The 19,207-nt window shown below is 42.6% G+C and overlaps 1 protein-coding gene across 2 annotated transcripts in view; it reads right to left on the bottom strand.

The window, feature by feature from the left end:
- Positions 1 to 19,207, bottom strand: part of DLG5 (discs large MAGUK scaffold protein 5) — a 172,012-nt gene that overhangs the window by 106,089 nt on the left and 46,716 nt on the right. For both annotated transcript variants that reach the window (XM_075934726.1, XM_075934727.1), the window contains exon 2: positions 3,047 to 3,115. In XM_075934726.1, coding sequence (XP_075790841.1) covers positions 3,047 to 3,115 — 69 coding nt within the window. The remainder of the gene's footprint in view (positions 1 to 3,046; positions 3,116 to 19,207) is intronic.

A 19,207-nucleotide genomic window follows, 5' to 3' on the forward strand; every position in this document is an offset into this window, starting at 1 on the left:
CCCCGGCCCCCACATATGTCCAAGTGGATTTACATTTAATCCAGAGGATATATCTAGCAAACTACTTTTCTCTTTCCTCCATACTGTGTGCATTTCACATCGAAAATGCTTGTCTGTTTCATTGCACAGCGTGTTCTATTAATGAAAATCTATTTGAATATATGTTTTTATATGTAATTTCTGAAATATTGTAGCTTCATACTGCTAGGATTCCATTCAAGAAAGCCATATGAAGCCTTCAGGGTTCTGGCATGCAAACAGCTTCAGTTGTGACGACCTGTAACTCAACAAATCAAATAGCATTGAAAGAATTTGGCTGTAGTTGTAAGGTAACTTGCTAACATAAAAAAGCCTTTTTTATATGCTGGTTATTAAGCAGCAAAAATACCGTTACTGGGTTCCAAAAAATAAAGTAAAAAAATATTTAAAATACTGTTCCCTTCTTACAGGAGGAAAAGTGACTGGATACAAATGAATGGAATGTTGTGCCCTATAGTCTGGCCTGTGGAATTAACAAATGGTGGGAGTGTCAAAACACAAAAGAGAATTAATTTACCTATGCAAGCACTATATACCCTATATTAATTTTTTTCCCCCAAGGGAGATGAACTATGAAGAATCCTAAAGTTAGAAATATTGATGGTTTACATGTTTAATAGACTGCCTTCCGTTCATGTTAAGAAATAGTCCACTATTGCCTACTCTTAACAGGATCAACAAATCCACTCAAGAGCTTTGTGCCCTTTAAATACCCAAATCAAAAGTTCAGAGCAAAATGGTGTCAAATGCTAGTTGTTTTTCCACAAACTCTTCATGAAGACCCTGAGTTATATCTTGGACCATTGGATATGTAAAAAAGATCTTGACACACTCTGAAATGAGGATCGTGTCAAATTCTAAAAACATTGCCTCTGGATTTTACAGAATTTAGCAACAATCCACTGTATTTTTAAAAGTAAGGCTCTGATTCCAAGTCATCTGAATTCAACAGAAAGATTCCCATCGACTTGACAGGCTTTGGACTAGATCCTTAATTATTTACATTGCTTTACATATTAGCTTTAATTTCCCTCTCCTTTTTTAAAATTCTCTAACCTTCATGCACTCTTTCATTTCCTCACCCCCAACATTTACCAGTTCCTAACAGATTACACTTTCTTTTCCCTCCACAATGAAAGAGGGAACATACAAAACATTTAATAGACAATACAAGTATTTGTATGTAACACTTAATTTATGTGAAACTTCCTGCGATATGTCTTGCAAATGAATCCAACCACACTGTGTAAAACAAAACAGATGCATGTTTCTGCTAAAAGCAAGCAGCAATGAAATAATTGATATGTTGGCATATGAAACACCACCATTAAGTTTCCGTGTTAACAATTAGGATGTGGAAGCTCATGACTCAGGGCTACTGTTTGTGGCTAACTACAGGTTCTACATGACAATACTAGAATGCTCCACATACAAAAAGAGATCCTGCTGTATCCAGAAAAGCTAGGAAAGTATTTTTGAACACAAACCTGAGTTCTGCAAAAATAACTGGAAATATCTGAAGTCTACAGATATGTCCTAAATCTGCATTAAAGCATAGAATTTCTGGCAACATTTTAAAAAGCGAGATTCGTCCAATTCTAACCAAAATAATGTTGAATTACAAGATCATAAAGATCTTTTTACTGTTATTCCGATTCTAGGTGCTGATCTATCTAGCGAGTGGAACAACAATTCTTCCGAAGGAAAATAGTTGTATTTCTCTTACATATGATGATAGTCTGGTTTGGATAACAGCACAAATCTTGAGACAAATGATTTAGAACAGAAAATGGAAAAAAAGATTTGACTGTAGCTGCCACAACGCCAGTCTCACTTGTCTCTCACCTGCACTTTCAGAAAATACACACCTGACAGAAAGGCAGAAGGAAAATAGAAGGCATATTAACTATAACTTGGAGGGAGGCAATTCTGGAAAAAGGAATCATGTAAAATGTATTTTATACTCTCCAAAGACTACTTTTAACCCACTCCTCTATTAAAATTTTAAAAATGCAATTTTAAACACTCTTATTCCAACTCTTTAGTATGTGCAAAAAAGGTTAAATATTTATTTTTAAAAAGAAATACGTACACATCTTCTATATGCTAGCAGCCATCCTACAAGTTGAGTCTTGAAAAAAAAAATTCTGAAGTGTCACGGCTTCCCGTTATTTCAGTAAATAGTTTTAGTCAAAACTGAAATCTTGTTCTTGCATGCTGAAGTTAAAGTTCAACCTGATGTCTGAAGACATTCTTTAATAGACAACTGACTTGTCTTGTGCTATCAAGAGAATTCTACGGATGTCTGACGCAACACTGGAACTTTAACATGCAGGAGTCCATGACCTTTATTTAAGATTAATCACGTTTATGCAAATTTCACAAAAATTTGTGTATGTGGAAAGCTGAATAAGCTGGTAGTCAAGCTCGCTATGCCACTCTTGTTTAATTTTAGACCACACTTAACTTTTTCATACGTTTATCAGAGAGTGGTCATGAAAATGATATTTAGAAAGTTGGAGGAAGTGAAGTAACCAATCATATTAAGAACAAAAGATCTATTACAAGTCACTCCCGAAGTTCTGCAGCAGCTGGACAAAGCTTAAGAGTTGGATAACTTGAGCTAAAACTATTTTTCATTCTCTTTCAGGGTTGTTTTAAATCTAGTTATGATTTACATGTTAAATATCACTAATAAAAATATCACTAATAACACTGCTGTAATTATGATCAGTTATGTAACTCAACGGATCTTAAGCACAGATTTTATTGGCTGCTCATCATTACCTTTAGCTATAAAAATGTTTAGCCCTGCAATATTAACTGAGCATAAGCGTTGTCATTGGGAAGACAATTGCAGTTCACTCTCATAATTTAGCCTACATTTACATTTGTTATTATACAAAACCCAGAGAGATCTATTCATGCTTCCAACTGTGATCCTTGAAAAATGTAACCCCACTGAAAGGTGTATACTTTAAGCTCTTTGCTATAATATTTTACTCACCAATGCTACTAAGAGAACTGCTGCTTTCGGAATCAGATGGCATGATTGACAGCACACTGTAAGTGGACCCTGGAATATGAAAAAAAAAAAAAAGCAAAAAGTTAGTTCTTTGCCTTCACTCTCTCCCTCCGGTTTTTCTTCAATCCACCAAGAAAATATCAATTTTGCTCTCTCAACAGATCAAACCAGTGGTATCCAACAGACACATCTCTGCTGAGATCCTAAAGACAGTTTGTTATTTACTTAGGTATTTCTAGAACATATCACTAGAATCTCACAGTAACTGGAATACCTGAGGTCACTGGCTTCCTTTATCATGAACCAATCCTATTAATCTGTGTTACTCCTATTCCAAACAATTACTTCCCTCAAGCACATAAGAGACAGTAACACTCAGCTTAGTTCAAGACTTTCAGAAGGAGGCCTACACTAATTGCACTTTTCAGTTTTTGCAATACATAGGAGCTGCTACCTGGTCATGACACCCGATTACGCTATGACGACCCTCAAGAAACCATTCCCAAGCTTGAAGAACTAATTTCATGCTTGGGCTTCAATAAATCTAGATTCCCTCCATTTGCTTTTTTCAAGTAGCCAGTCTTACAAGAGGAAAGCCTCAACACTGTTTTGCTAATACTGGAGACACGGAAGGGTGGGATCTTTAATTAGCATTGCTATTATGAAAATAAAGTACAATTTATTTACGAGAACAAGCAATAAGATGGGATCTATTTGAAGAGCTGCCTATCAAAAAATTGCATCTCTTCTCTACCCCTCCCTCCAAAAAAAATTCCACCACACAAATGAGAGAGGGAAGGAGGTTATGAACGATAAGGTAAGAGGCACACCAAGGGAATTTCCACTGGCACATATATCAAGTCTATCCTCCAAAAACCTGGCCTTAGTATGAAGGTTTCTGTGCAAGACTCTTTTACTCTCCTAATTCTTTCCACTCATGCTTTAAGGTTTGTTTCTTCCAAACTCCTTGTCACAACGTGTCACACTACAAAACACAGTATCAAAAACCAAGGCCGGGCTCTTCAGCTAGAGTACACTGGTATGGCTTCCTAGATTTCAATAAGCAATTCCAATTTACACTAGTTGAGAAGCCAGCCCTGAATTTGGCACAACAGGAGCAAACGCTGCAACGATGAGAACAAATGTCAGAAAAGTAGGGTGATGCCACAATTAATCCTTTGAAGCAGACTCTCTAGCTTCACTACTAAACCAAAATACCTACAAGAATTGGTTATTTTACCTGACAGCTTTTTGGAAAGAAAGTTTCAACATGCACTGCTTATTGAATAATTCCAATTGATTACACATATTGTAGATTATAAAAAAAACATATCTGACAAGTATGTCACTTTGACAGGTAACTAATGTAGTAGCCTCTATCTTTCCCCCCATACTGTGGACATTTTTGATGCAGTAAAATGAGGAGTTTTGTTATTTGATACTGCTCATTTAAAGGAAGATACTCTAAGCATCAACTAGAGTCCATCAGTGTCTCTTCACTACGTAAGAGTCTTTCACACCTCCATCCTAACCTTCAGCATATTTTGTAGCCCTGGCCTGGGGGCAGGAGTTTGAAGAAAACCTTTATTGGCCACCACCTGTATTTGGAGGAAGTTTTTACAACAGCAAGTATCAGGATGAGATCACGATCTCGCCGCACGTGCGACTAGAGCAGGATCTGAATGCCCATCTTGAAAGGTAAAAGCTAATTAAGCATCTGTTAAAAGTTTACCTCCTCACCAGTTTCCTTTTAGGAACACAAGAAAATAGGCACTGCAAAGGGCTTCTGGCCCTTTTCAAGAGCACCCAATGAATTAAAAACCAGGAGTGCTCCAATTCCAGTAATTCAAATTTTTCTCTAGAAAGAGTTTCATCATGACTCTACAGATAGCTGAACTCACTAGCCTGCAATGTGTCTCAGTGACAAATGGGATGATTGATAGTGGAGAGGGAAGATGTTCTGGCAATTAAGGTAGTGACTTGGAGACAAGATCAGGGTACTATTGCCAGCTTTAACTCATGGCAATAATTTACGTTCCGTATCTCAGTATCCCAATCTATAATATATTTCCCTGTGAAGGAGCACTCAGATATTATAATTAGGGCACCTTTGAGAAGTTAAAAAACCAAACAACTAGCACAGACTGTTCTCCCTGTCACTCCAGTAGTTTGTCCTTTCCAGTGTCTCATTTGATACTCAGACTGAAATTTGTAACAGACACCACGATGATCCAGAATGTCATTTGTCTTCAGCTTAAAAATAATACAACCGACCCTTGTAGATTTGGGCTGAAAATCAAACATTCCCTCTTTCCTAGCTAATGTCAGCTGACAGTTTTGCATACAATGAATACGCTGTGGAAACATACCTTAAAGCAGAAGTCAAAAACAGATTATGGGCACAGCATTTATCATCCCTTACACAGTAGTAAACACATGCTAAGGCATTTACGACATATGAGGAGACAGGCCCCTTCCCTCAACAGCCGATAACGTAAGACCCCAAGCCTGCAAATGCATCCAAAGCATCACTAAAGTCAATGTAGTCGGTGCAGGTGTTTGACTGTATACATATGGAGAACCAGGACTTAAGGAGAGAAAGGATACCAGGGTACAAACGTATCTAAGTGATATCTGGTACACATCTTGTGGGTCCAAAAATCATCTCCTCCTCCCCATGTGTCCAGTTGGCCCAATCAATATTTTTTTCAACAGCACTTTGGTTCTGCATCCCTATCTGTTGCAATGTGTTTTTTTCCTTAAAGAAGCACACTCTTTAAAAGATGGGCACTGTTAAAGAGGTTCCCATTGGTAGTTTCACACTGCTTTAAAACCTTACACCCAAGTAAAGCTCCTACTTTTGATATTTAAGAATGATCTGACAAAGTGAAAGATTTGGTCTACTGTTGCTGCTTTTAAACATTTTCAAGTAAACAGCTATACAGGTTAGGTCTCAAAATCCACAACAGATTCTTCAAAAACCAGACAGCATCTCACTGTTAGATCCTTGTTTTTCTTCATCAATAAGCAATCTTGTTTTTTAAAAAGGAGTCAAACTCTCTATAACAAAGTTAGAATAGCGTTTTGTGAAATATATCAAGATGGTCTAGATAAGTAAAGCATGACCTCTTCCTAGAGATAGCGGGAAGATGCAATACAGCTGTTGGTAAGAACTACGAGTGCAAAAATCTGACAGTCAGCATTCTGCCATCTGAACACCCACATCCAAGAAGAAGGTTGCAGTCATCTATCTAATCCTTCATAGCTCATCAGCCCTGCAACCTGAAAAAAAGTTACACCTGGGGTTCTTCTTAGTAATACCTATGGAAAAGAGTTTGTGTCTGCTCCCCTAAAGCATGTGTACCTGATGAGTTCTGTTCTGTTTAAACACAGTGGGGATGAAATAAGGTCAATGTCTGGAACTTGTTACGTTAGTATTCAATATCAATAAATTGGCAGAAATTGTACATGCAACTAGGTGATTTGGTAAATTATTCATAGTGTTAGAATTATCCCTACACCACTATTTTCACATTAGCAAAATAGAGTCTCGTGAATTACTGTACTCATCAACCACCCATTGCCTGAAACCACTCAAAGGGATGCAGCACTGAAACTATTGTTCTAAACTGCTGCTGTTTAATTAGGCTGGGAACTGTATTTGAAAGAGGTAGGAAATATACCAAAAGACAAAACTACTCCAACTTTGGATTTCTTTGCATTTTATCATCACCTTAAGTAGATGTTTTGTAAAGTATGAGACAAAACTGGTCCATTTTTCTAGTGAACAAGTTACAGATTTTTTTAATTTTGTAAATGGCTACTTCAACTTTAACCGAAAAGTCTTTAATTAGAAGAACATAGAAGGTATGTTTCACTGAAATTATCACTACACCTTTCAACAGGTTGGCTCATGCAGTTCCATAACAACAGCCATATGGGGTCAGACCAAAAGGTCCATCTAGCCCAGTAGCCTATCTTCTGACAATCAGTGTCAGGTGGTTCAGAACCAATCAACAGAATCCATTATCAAGTGATCCATCCCATTGCCCATTCCCAGCCCTAACACCAGAGGCTAGGGACACCATACCTGTCCATCCTGGCTAATAGCCATCGATGGACCTATCCACCATGAATTTAACTCTTTTTTGAACCCTGTTGTAGTCCTGGACTTCACCACATCCTCTGGCAGGAAGTTCCACAGTTTGACCGTGTGTTTTGTGGGGGAAAAAAAAAAACCCCTACTTTTTTTGTTGGTTTGTTTATCTTAAACCTGCGCTCTATTAAATTCATTTGGTGACTCCTCATTCTTGTGTTACAGGAAGGAATAAATTAACTTTTCCGTATTAACTTTCTCTCCATATCCCCCATAGTCATCTCTTCCCAAGCTGAAAAGTTCATTTTCACACAGATAGATCTGCTGTTCAGCTGCCACCTGGAAATTTGTTTCATGTTTTTAATAAAGAGGGGAAGTATTTTATTAGGAAAACTCAAATGGAATTTTGCTTTTTCAAAACAAAATTGTAATTGACATTTGCATTTGGAATTATCAACACTATAAAGCAAGTAGAATATTAGCTCAAGCAACTCTCTATAGTCTTTAGAGTCAAGTAGATCTTTCTAAATATGTAACGTTTTTCCTGTGTGTCCTGCAGCCCCTCCCTCCGTCCCCCATGCTGAGGGCCTTGGCCTCCCTGGTGCTAGAGCGGGCAATAGCAATGCAGTCTCCAGCTTCCATGGAACTCGGGGGGGAAGGGGGGCAGCAGCCATGAAGCCTCCCCAATGGGCAGGGCAGCAGCCACATGGCTTCCCTGGTGCTCTGGAGAAGGTCCAGGAGCTGCTCCCCCTTCCTACTTGCGGGGGAGGGGAGGCTGGGAGCCACACACCCTCCCCCTCATGGGGGGGGGGGGGGGGAGGGCGGCACTCGGGAGTCACAAAGTCTCCACCCTCATGGCTTGAGGTATGGCCAGGTTTTGCCCCCTCCCTGGTGGCTGGGGGGGGAGGGCAAAGATGCAGGGACAGGGGGCCAAGGGCCTGGTGGCTTTGGTCTTGGGGGTGGGGGGGGGGAGAGCCAGGGTGTCTTTGGCCTCAGGGCCTAGGTGGGGGGAGGAAGAGCCAGGGCAGCCTCGGACCCTCCCCACCACAGACTGAAGCTGCTCCAGCATCCCGTACAGCCGCCGCTGCCCTCCCCACTGTTGCTTCTGATAGAGGCAGCAGCACGGGGGACACAGAGGGAGAGGCTGCTCTGTGAAGCCAGTGCTCATGGGGGACCAGCTTTTAAGTCAGCTCCTCAGAGCACCAGCTCCTGCTTGGCCCTCCCCGCCCCCACCTCTGCAGGAAGCAGCCGGGGGGGGGTGGGGGGGGAGCGGAGGCAGCTTCATGGAGCCTGCTCTCCGCTTGTATCAGCTCACACCTGCCATCCCCAGTGCTGCTGCCTGGGATAGGAAGGCAGCAGCACGGTGGAAGAGCAGCTCCGTGTGAGCGAATACATGCGGGGAGCTGGTTTGAAAGCCAGCTACCTGCAAGTACCAGCTCTCACCTGCCCCCCTCACCTTCCACGCTGCTCCCTCTTTATGAGAGGCAGAGGCAACAAGGGTGGGTGCATATAGTTGTTTGGATAAATCAATAAACCCGAGGTTATCAGTTAATTCTTTAAATGACTATATGCTAACATCCCTAATGCACAGCACCAAAGTCAACAGTAACTTTTATATGCCCTCTCCCTCACTTGGAGTTTTCATGGCTGTATAAAGAAAAACACTAAGGAGGACAACATCAGCCATCTTTGCTCCTGGTACAAATAGGACTGATTATAGTGCAATTTTTATTTTGCTAGTCCACTTCATGATTTAGGCCCTATTTCTGCAATATCTACCTGCCCTACCATTCATCCTGTTTTATTAGGAATTTTAATGTGTCCATCTCCAGCCATTTCTGACTTGCTCACAAGTGTTGTATTTATTGGCGTACTGATTTAGCAGCCTCTTATGTACCTCCAACTAGGCACTGGAGTTAGTCACTGAATGCTGAGAACAGGGTTATACCAGGATTTATTATCCTCAGATCAAACCTGGGAGGCAGCGGATTCATTTCCTTTCTTCCCCCTCCAAAGACCTACAGCACTGAGACACTGACATCTATTTGAGTTTAATATGACTCCTTCTCCCAGTTTAGGAAAGATAATGATAGCAGGACAGGGAGGGGTTGAGAGAGAGTGTTACACATCCAAAGAGAATGCCAACTGTTAAATGCTGCTAATTCCTCATCAACAATGCCCAGTCAAAAACAAAGCCACTAGGCAATGCAGCTGGATCAATGGAAACAGCTGAAGTGTGTGGGGGAGGGATGTGGGGAGGACAGGGATGCAAGGAAAAGATGGATGCCACTGTAATTAAATGAAAACATTGCTCTTCTTCTGTCTCTCTAATTACAAATCATAAAGCACCAGGCAATACTGAGCATTGGCTGCATTTGGAGTAGACATTAAAATAAAATGAAAACATCCAACAGTTGCTATCCTCAAACAGACCACAAATAGCCTAACCAGGGGGTATCCCTGCAACTGGCTGCTAACTTGCTCCAAGTGGCCAGTTGTCCAAGTCTATCCACGTTAACTCAGTACTGTACAAGGAAGATTTTTAAGGGATACTAGCTCCTCTTGCCTTGGCCCTCACACCAAGCCACCTGTCAGAACTACAGCTCCATTATCTTCTCTCTCACACCTGATCAGTGAAACAATAGACAGAACTATGTAGCACTTTAAAGACTAACAAGATGGTTTATTAGATGATGAGCTTTCGTGGGCCAGACCCACTTCCTCAGATCAATATGTGGAAGAAAATCGGCATAACCTTATATACCAAAGTGATACAATAAAAAAAAATGAACGCATGTGAAATTGACAAATCAAATTTTAGAACAGAGTCGGGGTGGGGGGGGGGGGAGATAAGTTTCTGTGAGGTAATGACATTAGGGGGTGATAATTGGGGAAGCTATCTTTGTAATGGGTAAGATAATTAGAGTCTTTGTTTAAACCCATACATAAAGTGTCAAATTTAAGCATGAATGACAATTCTGAAGCTTCTCGTTGAAGTCTGGCATTAAAGTCTCTTTGAAGCAATACGCATGTTTTAAGGTAATTGAGGGAATGATCAGTCTGGCTGAAATGGCAGGCAACAGTTTTCTCTGTGAGAGTCTTATGTCTGTTTTGTGTGCATTGATCCTTTGGCAAAGTGTCTGAGACGTTTGTCCAATGTACATAGTAGAAGGACACTTTAGGCACCTGATCAGTGTCATTCAACGGGGCCACAGTCACCAGGAGGGGTCTCCGTTAATCAGACTGGTAAACTAAGGTATGGAGAGCTTAAATAAATTGCCCAAACTCTCACAACAAACATACACTGCTAATGCCACTTCTGTTGAAGGACTCTGTTGTCTTGTGCTCTCTGTGTCTCGGGGGCAGAAAGCTTACTACAAAGCAGCCTTTGCCAACAATGGGCCCGGGCTCCTCACAGACAAAGGCTCTTGTCCATAGGGGGGTCTGAGCTTCCCGTGGGTAGAGGCTGCTCTGCCTGGAGCCTGGACTCGCCACCCCAGACAGGGGGCTGCTGCTGTATCAGAGGCAGCAGCTTGGGGAAACAGGTAGGAGCAGGTCTGTGCAGGCAGCTGGTTTTAAATCCAGCTCCCCTCATGGACTGGCTCCCCCCCGTCACCCCTCGCTGCTGCCTGATATTCCCCTGGGACTATTGAATATTCATATAACCGCTAAAATTTGAGGCATTTATACAACTATTCAATTATACGCTAACACGCACCCTTAAGGGCAAGCACTCTTAATCAGCAAGCTTTGCCTGATTAAGTACACACTTACCTATGATGCACTCCTTCAATGTTAAAGAAGTTCTGTCTGAATGAATCTGCTTCCAACGTAGGAATTTTGAATAATCAAATATCCACAAACATCATCAGAGCTCTACTGCCATTTCAGAGTTTCTAGGGGGTCCAATCCTGCAAAGCGCTGAGTACTCTGGTCCCAATCCTGCAAGCCTTAGGCACATGCCTAACTTTAAACACACGGGTTGTGTCAGGCTTAAAAAGTTAAGCACATGATTAGTGCTTTACTCAACTGAAACCAGGGGACTTAACGTTTTGCAGGGCGGCACCCAAAATGAGCAAGTACTTTTCACATACTGTACTCCTTTCACTACACATCTGAACTACAGTGACATCAAGCAACTTTCTCTTCATACCCCTTTGCTAAAAGTTTCCATTATTACTTTATTAGTAGTAGTATTACTTTACTAAAGTATTATATTACTACTTCACTTCTCTCTTTCTGCTGCCCACTTCCCCACAGGCACTGGCTAATTCAACTTCTTGTCAGCAAACACTTTCTGACAGAGGCCTAATACGCAGGATGAGGGGGCAGTGTGACAAACATTTGTTTATCCACATCTCAGTGACCGAACTAAACTGACTTTGGCAGGACTCCCACTTGCTGTGGGGGAGCTAAAAAGTTTGACTGAAAATTGAAGTGACCCTGTTCACCATTTTCCCATTGCTTTTCACATCACAAGAAAAAAAATGACCAAGGAGCTGAAGAATCACATGGATCTACCATGCTTTAGCTTAGAGTCTATTCTTTTCTTAGAAGCCTGTGTGGTCAGGTTTGTCAGAAGCTGTAAAATGCGTAGTCATTCAAGGGCTAAGTGCTTCTTCTAAGTCATGTGATGCTTACACAAAGCCCTGAATGTACTGCATTAGTTCAACAGGAAATTTGCTTCGGTCTGTGCCATCTTTATTTCAGGTGTTTCACAATCATTTCTCTTCAAGACTGACTGGGATTCCTAATGAAAGGGCTAGAACATGGCAGTGAAGGGTGGGGAAAAAAAGTGTAATAAGTTTAGTTTTAGTTGCATAACCAATGTTCCTCCTCCCCCAACCCAACACTTTTAAAAGCATTTTCTACACTGCAAGATGATCTTGCATACTAAAATTCTGATTCCTTAAAATTATGTCCTGCAGTATAAAATTCTCCCTTTCTATCTTTAGCTCTATGGAAATACAAAATGGAACACTAAATTGCTTTCTAAAACACCAAATGACTAGAATTATCTTCCAAGTGCTGTACAGGCTTTAACCCTCAGTGTCTCTGTGAGCCTGTTAAGAACATTATTTCCCTTTGTACATGCTACACTGTCGTATTTTAACAATACGGGATAGATGCTTTCAGGGCAAAACACTCCTGAATTATTATAGGAGGTTAAAAGTTAATTTTTTCCTGGAGACAGGAATTACCCTAACTGTATGGGGGTTTTTTCTATCTTCCTCAGAAACAGTTAATAGAAGCTGCTACTGGCAATACTGGATTAGACCTGCAGTTGCAACTCCTATGTAACTGGGACACAGGAGGTTAAGAGACTTGCACCAGGCCAGAGATTAGCCAGGATTCAGATTCTGGAGTTCCTAGCTCCCCATCTCGTGTTAGACACAGCATTTGATTATGAGGTGGTAAGTGGCAAAAAACCTGGGCATTTATGCCCAAGAAAGTACTAATTTCCTATCTACTTCTCGGGGCGGGGGGGGGGGGGGGGAGAAGGAGGGAGGAGAGAAGAGAAGACTCAATAGTAGATTGAATCAGGCAGGTGCAAGGGAAAAAACCAGGAACTTCTCACCTCTCCATAGCAACAACTGTGCTAGTACTGTGGCGTTTTCTAAAAGATTAGTTGCTGGTAGTGAGTTGTATTGAAAAGAATTCACAATAAAGCTTTTCAGAGGATCTGGGTCACTGGAATGTTCTTGTGAATCATCTGAAGAACAGAAGGCAGCCCCTTCAACAAACAAGTAAAAAGTGAGAGTGGTAGAGAAAAAATGGAAGAGGGATGGGTGGGTGAGGTGGGTGGAGGAGACAGCTTCCTTTGCCTTTTGTGTAACATGATCTGTCATTAGCATACACTCGCAGGATCCACATATTTATTTGTTCTTGTTCCTTGCATTCAAAATAATGTGCCAAGTCATCCCCTTTTCAGGCAATTATGCACCCAGGAGGGAAGCTCCTTAAATCAAAATGTATAGTTTCTGGCATCTACTGTCCACAAGGTAGGAGGCTGGTGCCAGTGATTGGATTGGAAGCACAGGAGCAGTCTGGCCACAGCCTTGCTACTTTATACTCTGGCTTATGAGGGTAGAGGGGGAAAGGGCATTTTTAAAAGCTTAAATGATCATAAATGTTGTAAGTACACCATTGTTTTACCTGCACTCATTTCAAGCATTGTTCGTGCCAGTAGATGGAGCATCTTTCGTATATGATCAGTAAACAATTAGATACATACCCCATAAATATCAAGGCTTACAATAGCAATCATGTATCTAGCTGCTACGGTTCACCACCACTTTTCCTTCTATTCCCTGGGCAACGGACAGAATGACTCGGTGATCAGCCTTGGCCCTTGACTTTGTCAGCACTCAATGCTCCTTCTAATGGGCCTTCACAAAGAGCAGGGGACAAGTTAATATTTCAGGCAACTGTAACTCATGTAGCTACCACTGATGCAGAACAAAAAAAAACCTGTCACATTTCAGATTCAGAATGGAATTTAGCACTGAAAAGCAACTGCTTTTACCTTTGCCTACTTGCTGTTGAAAAGTCTGAGAGGCAGCCATGTTAGTCTGTAACTTGAAATGGGTTGTGCCCGTGATACTCCATATATTTGTTAGTCTCTAAGGTGCCATAGGACTACTCATTACTTGCTGCTGGTTTGTGACCTTTTATTGTCTGCTTCAGTCAGCTCATTTTCTACTTGATGATCTGTAAGACTATATACTACCAGAACATTTCAATAGATGAGAACCTACCTTTATGACAAGACAGTTTTCCCATCACAATCCTGATTTCCACCATGTGGGTGCACTGACCTTGCTTTCTAAAAATCCTTTAAGGCTGGTTCCCAACATACCTAGTCACTCTGAAAACAGTGGAGTACATATTATGCCAGGGATGGGCAAAAGGGCCTCCGTGGGCCAGATGTGGCCCGCCAAGTGGGTTCATCTGGCCTGTGGAGGCCCTGCCACTCCTCCACCCCTAGGCCAATTAGGACCTGGGAGAGTGCACAAAGTTTCCTCCGCCCTTTTAAGTGCTGCACACTCCCAGCAGGGCAGGAGGAGGCTGTGTGTGCTCCCCCACCTCCAGGCCCTGTATTGGCCTGGGGGTGGGCAAGCACTGGAAATCTCTTCCCACAGCCAGGGGCATGGGTGATTAGTGGGAAAGGCTCCCCCATCCCCAGACCAATCATGGTCTGGGGGGTGGGGAAGCCCAAAGCATCCTGGCAATGTCCCTTCCAGTGCAGCCAAGGCCACTTCAATTTTTGAAGTGGCCCCTGACAAAAAATTATTGCCCTCCCTTGTACTACGCTGTGCCGTATGACGGACTAAAATTCTCATTTGTACTATAGCACGTGCTGCATTCATGTAATACATTTCTTACATAAAGAATCCATATTTTAGAGGTATAAACACAGAAGGGGAAAAATGAAGTAAGATTTTCATCCATATCCTAGCCTCCGAGCATTGATTCTTTAACCTTAATGATCAACGCGTAGTCCTGTAGCACTGTAGAGACTAACAAAAATATACCCGATCATGAGCTTTCATGGGTAAAACCCACTTCATCAGATGAGTGGAAGTGTAAATAACAGAACGTGGGTTTTTTTCCATTGAGAGCTATGTGAATAGATACAATATATGTATTATGATAGTGTACCTGTCAAATACAAATTGACATAAATTGCATTCTATGTAAACGCATATGAAAAGTATAGTCCTTGGAAAATCATTACTGGCCTGGTGTTCCACAAAGAAGTGCATCATGGAAGTTAATACCATATCAGAAAAATATCTAAGTAATTCTTCGGGTGATTCCCTAGCGATTCTGAAGAATTAATTAAATTTTAAATACTACTAGTCACCTTATTCTGGGAAATCCATCTCCTGCTTGATTGTAAAATGTCTAGCAGGATTTTTGTGCTATATATAAACCATAATATTCATCATAGCACCCTTTAATTTATTACCACAAACTAAAATATTTAATTAAAATGACCAATTTTGTCCGCCACCATATTACTAAAAACATTTATAGTACTGGTCCAATGTCATGCCAAATGTACTCCTGACTCATTCATGTTTTCAGATTGCTCTAAGTAGCAAGGATCTGACTAAATCAGTCTTTAAATAATTGCTAACATTTCTCAACCATATTCTGATTTCTTAACATTGAACTGTAAACAAGAGAGATACATAAAGGATATTTTTAATCAGTGTCAGGTCACTCCTCAGATGCTGATTAAGCGTTGCCTTTATTTTCAAACAAACAAAAATACATCCCACAATGTGAGCTTACACAATATTACGATACTTTTAAAAAGTGAGAATTTCTTTGAAAGCTTTCCAATATTCTTAAGAGGAAAGCATCCTTATTTGGTCAGCTCCCACAGGAGGCGAAGAAAAAATAATCCAACTAGCATACTGCAAGAATTGCTCTTAACCCTCGTAACATGATTCCTATTGCACTCAATTTACTAAAGTAGCCAACATTGCTTGCTAGGGACATACATATTCACTTGTAGAAATCATTTTCTGGAAAGCTTAAGAAAAAAGGCCTTGCATGATACTAGCTTTCAAAAACTATTACCTTTATTTGCTGGATAATGCATTGCAAGCCAAAGGGAAAAGGAGTAACCTTTTTAAAACAAATGCTTCATAAGGTTTAACATCAGTGCTTCTATGGCAGAGGTGGGCAATAATTTTCACGGAAGGGAAGTGGGGGGGGGGGGAAGGGGGAGGAGAGAGGCACTTAATGTTTTGGTATGTGGTCATGAGCCAGCTCCACCCTCAGAAGGAGCAGGGCCTGGAGCAGAAGGAGTGGGCTGGGGACTAGCCTCCCCTCCCCCCAGAGTAGTCTGGGGCCAGAGGCTTTGAATTAAACACACAGCTAAGGACTTGTGGCTATGGCCTCACGGCTATCGGGTTGCTGTGGCTATTTAAAGGGCTCACAGGTCTGGCCCCTGCAACTGTGAGCCATTTAAATAGGATTCTGCTGCCAGAGCCAACCCCTACAAATACGGTGGCTCGGGCAGCAGGATATAAATAGAAAGCGGCAAGAACTGGGCTGGGCCAGATGCAGTATGCAGACCGGCTCCAGCCCCTGGGCCACATCTTGCCCAGCTCTGTTCTACAGTCTGTTATAAAAATGCCCTCTTTATCTAGGTTATAAAAATCTATTGTAGAAAACAGCATTAATAGTTACTTCAGATGCATTAAGGAGCAAAGTAACAGTGACCAATGTTTCCTATAAGCTGGGCACTTGTATGGCCACTCAGGAGAAATTCAAATGCCGCCCATCTGATTAGCAGAGCACCAGCAGCTAGGCTTTTTCTTTCTACTAGTGCTACACATTTGCAAATGCTCGGCACACAAAAAATTATTCTGCACGTGCATGAAAAAAATCTCCACATGGATGGAAAAAATTAGAGGAAACACTGACAGTGACCCCCATGTTGAACAAGACAACAAGTAAAAAGAAACCCTTAAGTCTCTCTCAGCTAAATAGATAGGTCAGGTCTCTGGGGCAGAATCTGGCCCATTTGTTACTTTTGCCTAGCATTTGTTTGCCTAGCATTTAACACAATGGGGCCTAACCCTTGATTAGACTTTCCAGGCACAACTATTGTAATGGATATAGTCCTTGGAAATTGGGGAAGAGGATCCTTCCTCTCAGTATACTATGAGCAGCTGAAATCCTGGGGAAGCCGGGAGGCAGCCCTTCAACATGCAGTTGAATTGGCTCCAAAATGGTGGATTGGAGGTTTAACATGTTCCCCTTTAACTTAATACCGCTAAGTAAAAATGAACTTCCTCTAAACACATACCCTGGAGCACCCCTTTTCCTTAAGGCTAGAGGGGAAAGAATGAGAACACCAGTTCTAGGCCTTACCAGTAAAACCACCTTGGATCCACACAGGACCTTAGCAAGAAAGGCTGTCTGTTGAGGACTTGAAATAAAGCCTCCAACATTCCCACATCAATGTCAGAAGGAAATCTATTTTTCCAACTGAACGGTGAATTGGGAGAACAGTTTTTGGTCATCCTTTTGAGATTTAATGACCAAATCAGTATGCCAAATAGCATCCTCACTGACTTTTCTGCTTAGAGTGAGTGGGCCCTGGTCAGTCAATGAAGCCAGACATCACACTGAGGGTGCCCTTCTTGAGGCAACTACTTGTCTCCTTGATGATTTGGATCCATGTTATTGGTTCTGCCACCAAGTTAAAGTACAGTGTGGATCTGGAAGTTAAGATACCCAACCCATAAGGAAACTTAGAAATTAATAACATATTACCACCACCAAAAGGCAAAGTAGTAAGAAAACTACAAGAAAAATAGTGGCTCATATTATGGAATCATTTTCACCTCCAACAGTAAGCACTTCTATCCTCCCAAAATCCACACTACTGGGACTTTCGGACTGCCAACAGTCAGTATCAAAATTCTTTAAGACCTGAGTGGGAAGACCTGGGCAGCAGAACGAATCAGAGATGCAACTTGGGAACACTTACCGTCTCTGTCATCAGCTACGTTTGGAGCAAGAAGGCACAAATGAACATTTGATGAGTAGCCTAGCAGTACTAATGAGACTAAAATGGTGGAACACAAATAGGTTGCATACTCATCTGGCCTGGTAACTCCTGCAATCAAGCAAGTCTCCTTATCTTTCCATTTTCTCCACCCCAAAGCAGAAGCCACAAAAAGAACTTGTACTGACCCACCCCGGCCAGTCATTTATGAGCAGGGGAGATCAACTTGATATGGCATAAGAAGTTAGAAGGAAATTTCCACCAGTTGCCAACACCACCATTTTTCATAATTAAAAGCTATCACCAAACAGAAGACAAGAAAACCTAAACCACTTACAAACATGCAAGCTCTGTGGGCTGCATGTCCTCATGTAACCAACATTACCTAGAGCTCCTTCAGAAACTAAGCTTTCATGTAAAAGAAAAATTAAGTTTCTAGCCCTTGTATTGGTGTAACAGCCCCTCTTCCTTTCTCATGTGAACCAATGTAGTAGTTTCTTCCTTAATTTGCCAACAGTGGCTCTAAGATCTCACTAGGATGTCAATGTAAATATTCATCAACCAATATAGATTCACCTACAGTAAAACTCCATTAGTCCGGCATCCAATGCTCCGGGATGGTCCGGCACCATCAGGAACCCGGAAGTGCTGGGGCAGTCGGACAGGCTTCCCTCATTCAGCTGCTGCTGAAACTGACCAGCAGCTGAATCGGGGAAGCCGGGAGCAGAGCAGGTGGGGTGCTGCCGGATTGGTCTTGTAGTGCTGCCCCTCGGGGCTGCGGGACCAACCGGGCAGCACCCCAGCTGCTCTTGGGGTCGCCTGGGGCAGAGCAGCTGGGGTGCTGCCGGGTTGGTCCCGAAGTGCCTAGGGGCGGCGCTGCAGGACCAACCGGCAGCACCCCAGCTACTTTGCCCCAGGCGTCGGGATTCAGCTGCTGCTGAAACTGACCAGCAGCGTCAGTTTCACCAGCAGGCTGAATCCGGACGCCTGGGGCAGAGCAGCTTGGGTGCTGCGGGGTTGGGCCCATAGCGCCGCCCCTCGGCGCTGCGGGACCAACCCGGCAGGACCCCAGCTGCTCTGCCCCAGGGGTCCCCGAGTCAGCCGCTGCTGAAACAGATCAGCGGCTGATTCCAGGAAGCCCGGGGCAGAGCAGCTCTGCCCCAGGCTTCCTGGAATCAGCCGCTGATCTGTTTCAGCAGCGGCTGACTCCGGGACCCCTGGGGCAGAGCAGCTGGGGTCCTGCCGGGTTGGTCCCGCAGCGCCGTCCTTTGGCGCTGCGGAACCAACCCGGCGGCACTCCAGCTGCTCTGTCCCAGGCATCCCCAAGAGCAGCTGGAGTGCTGCTGGGTTGGTGCCGTAGCACCGCCCCTCCGCGCTGCGGGACCAACCTGGCAGCACCCCAGCTGCTCTATTGCAGGCATCCCCGATTGAGCTGCTACTGAAACTGACCAGCAGCAGCTGAATCAGGGACGCCTGGGGCAGAGCCGGACTATCGTAAGGGGAGGGCTATGAG

This window comes from Pelodiscus sinensis, chromosome 8, assembly GCF_049634645.1.
Source record: "Pelodiscus sinensis isolate JC-2024 chromosome 8, ASM4963464v1, whole genome shotgun sequence".
Lineage (NCBI taxonomy): Eukaryota > Metazoa > Chordata > Testudines > Trionychidae > Pelodiscus > Pelodiscus sinensis.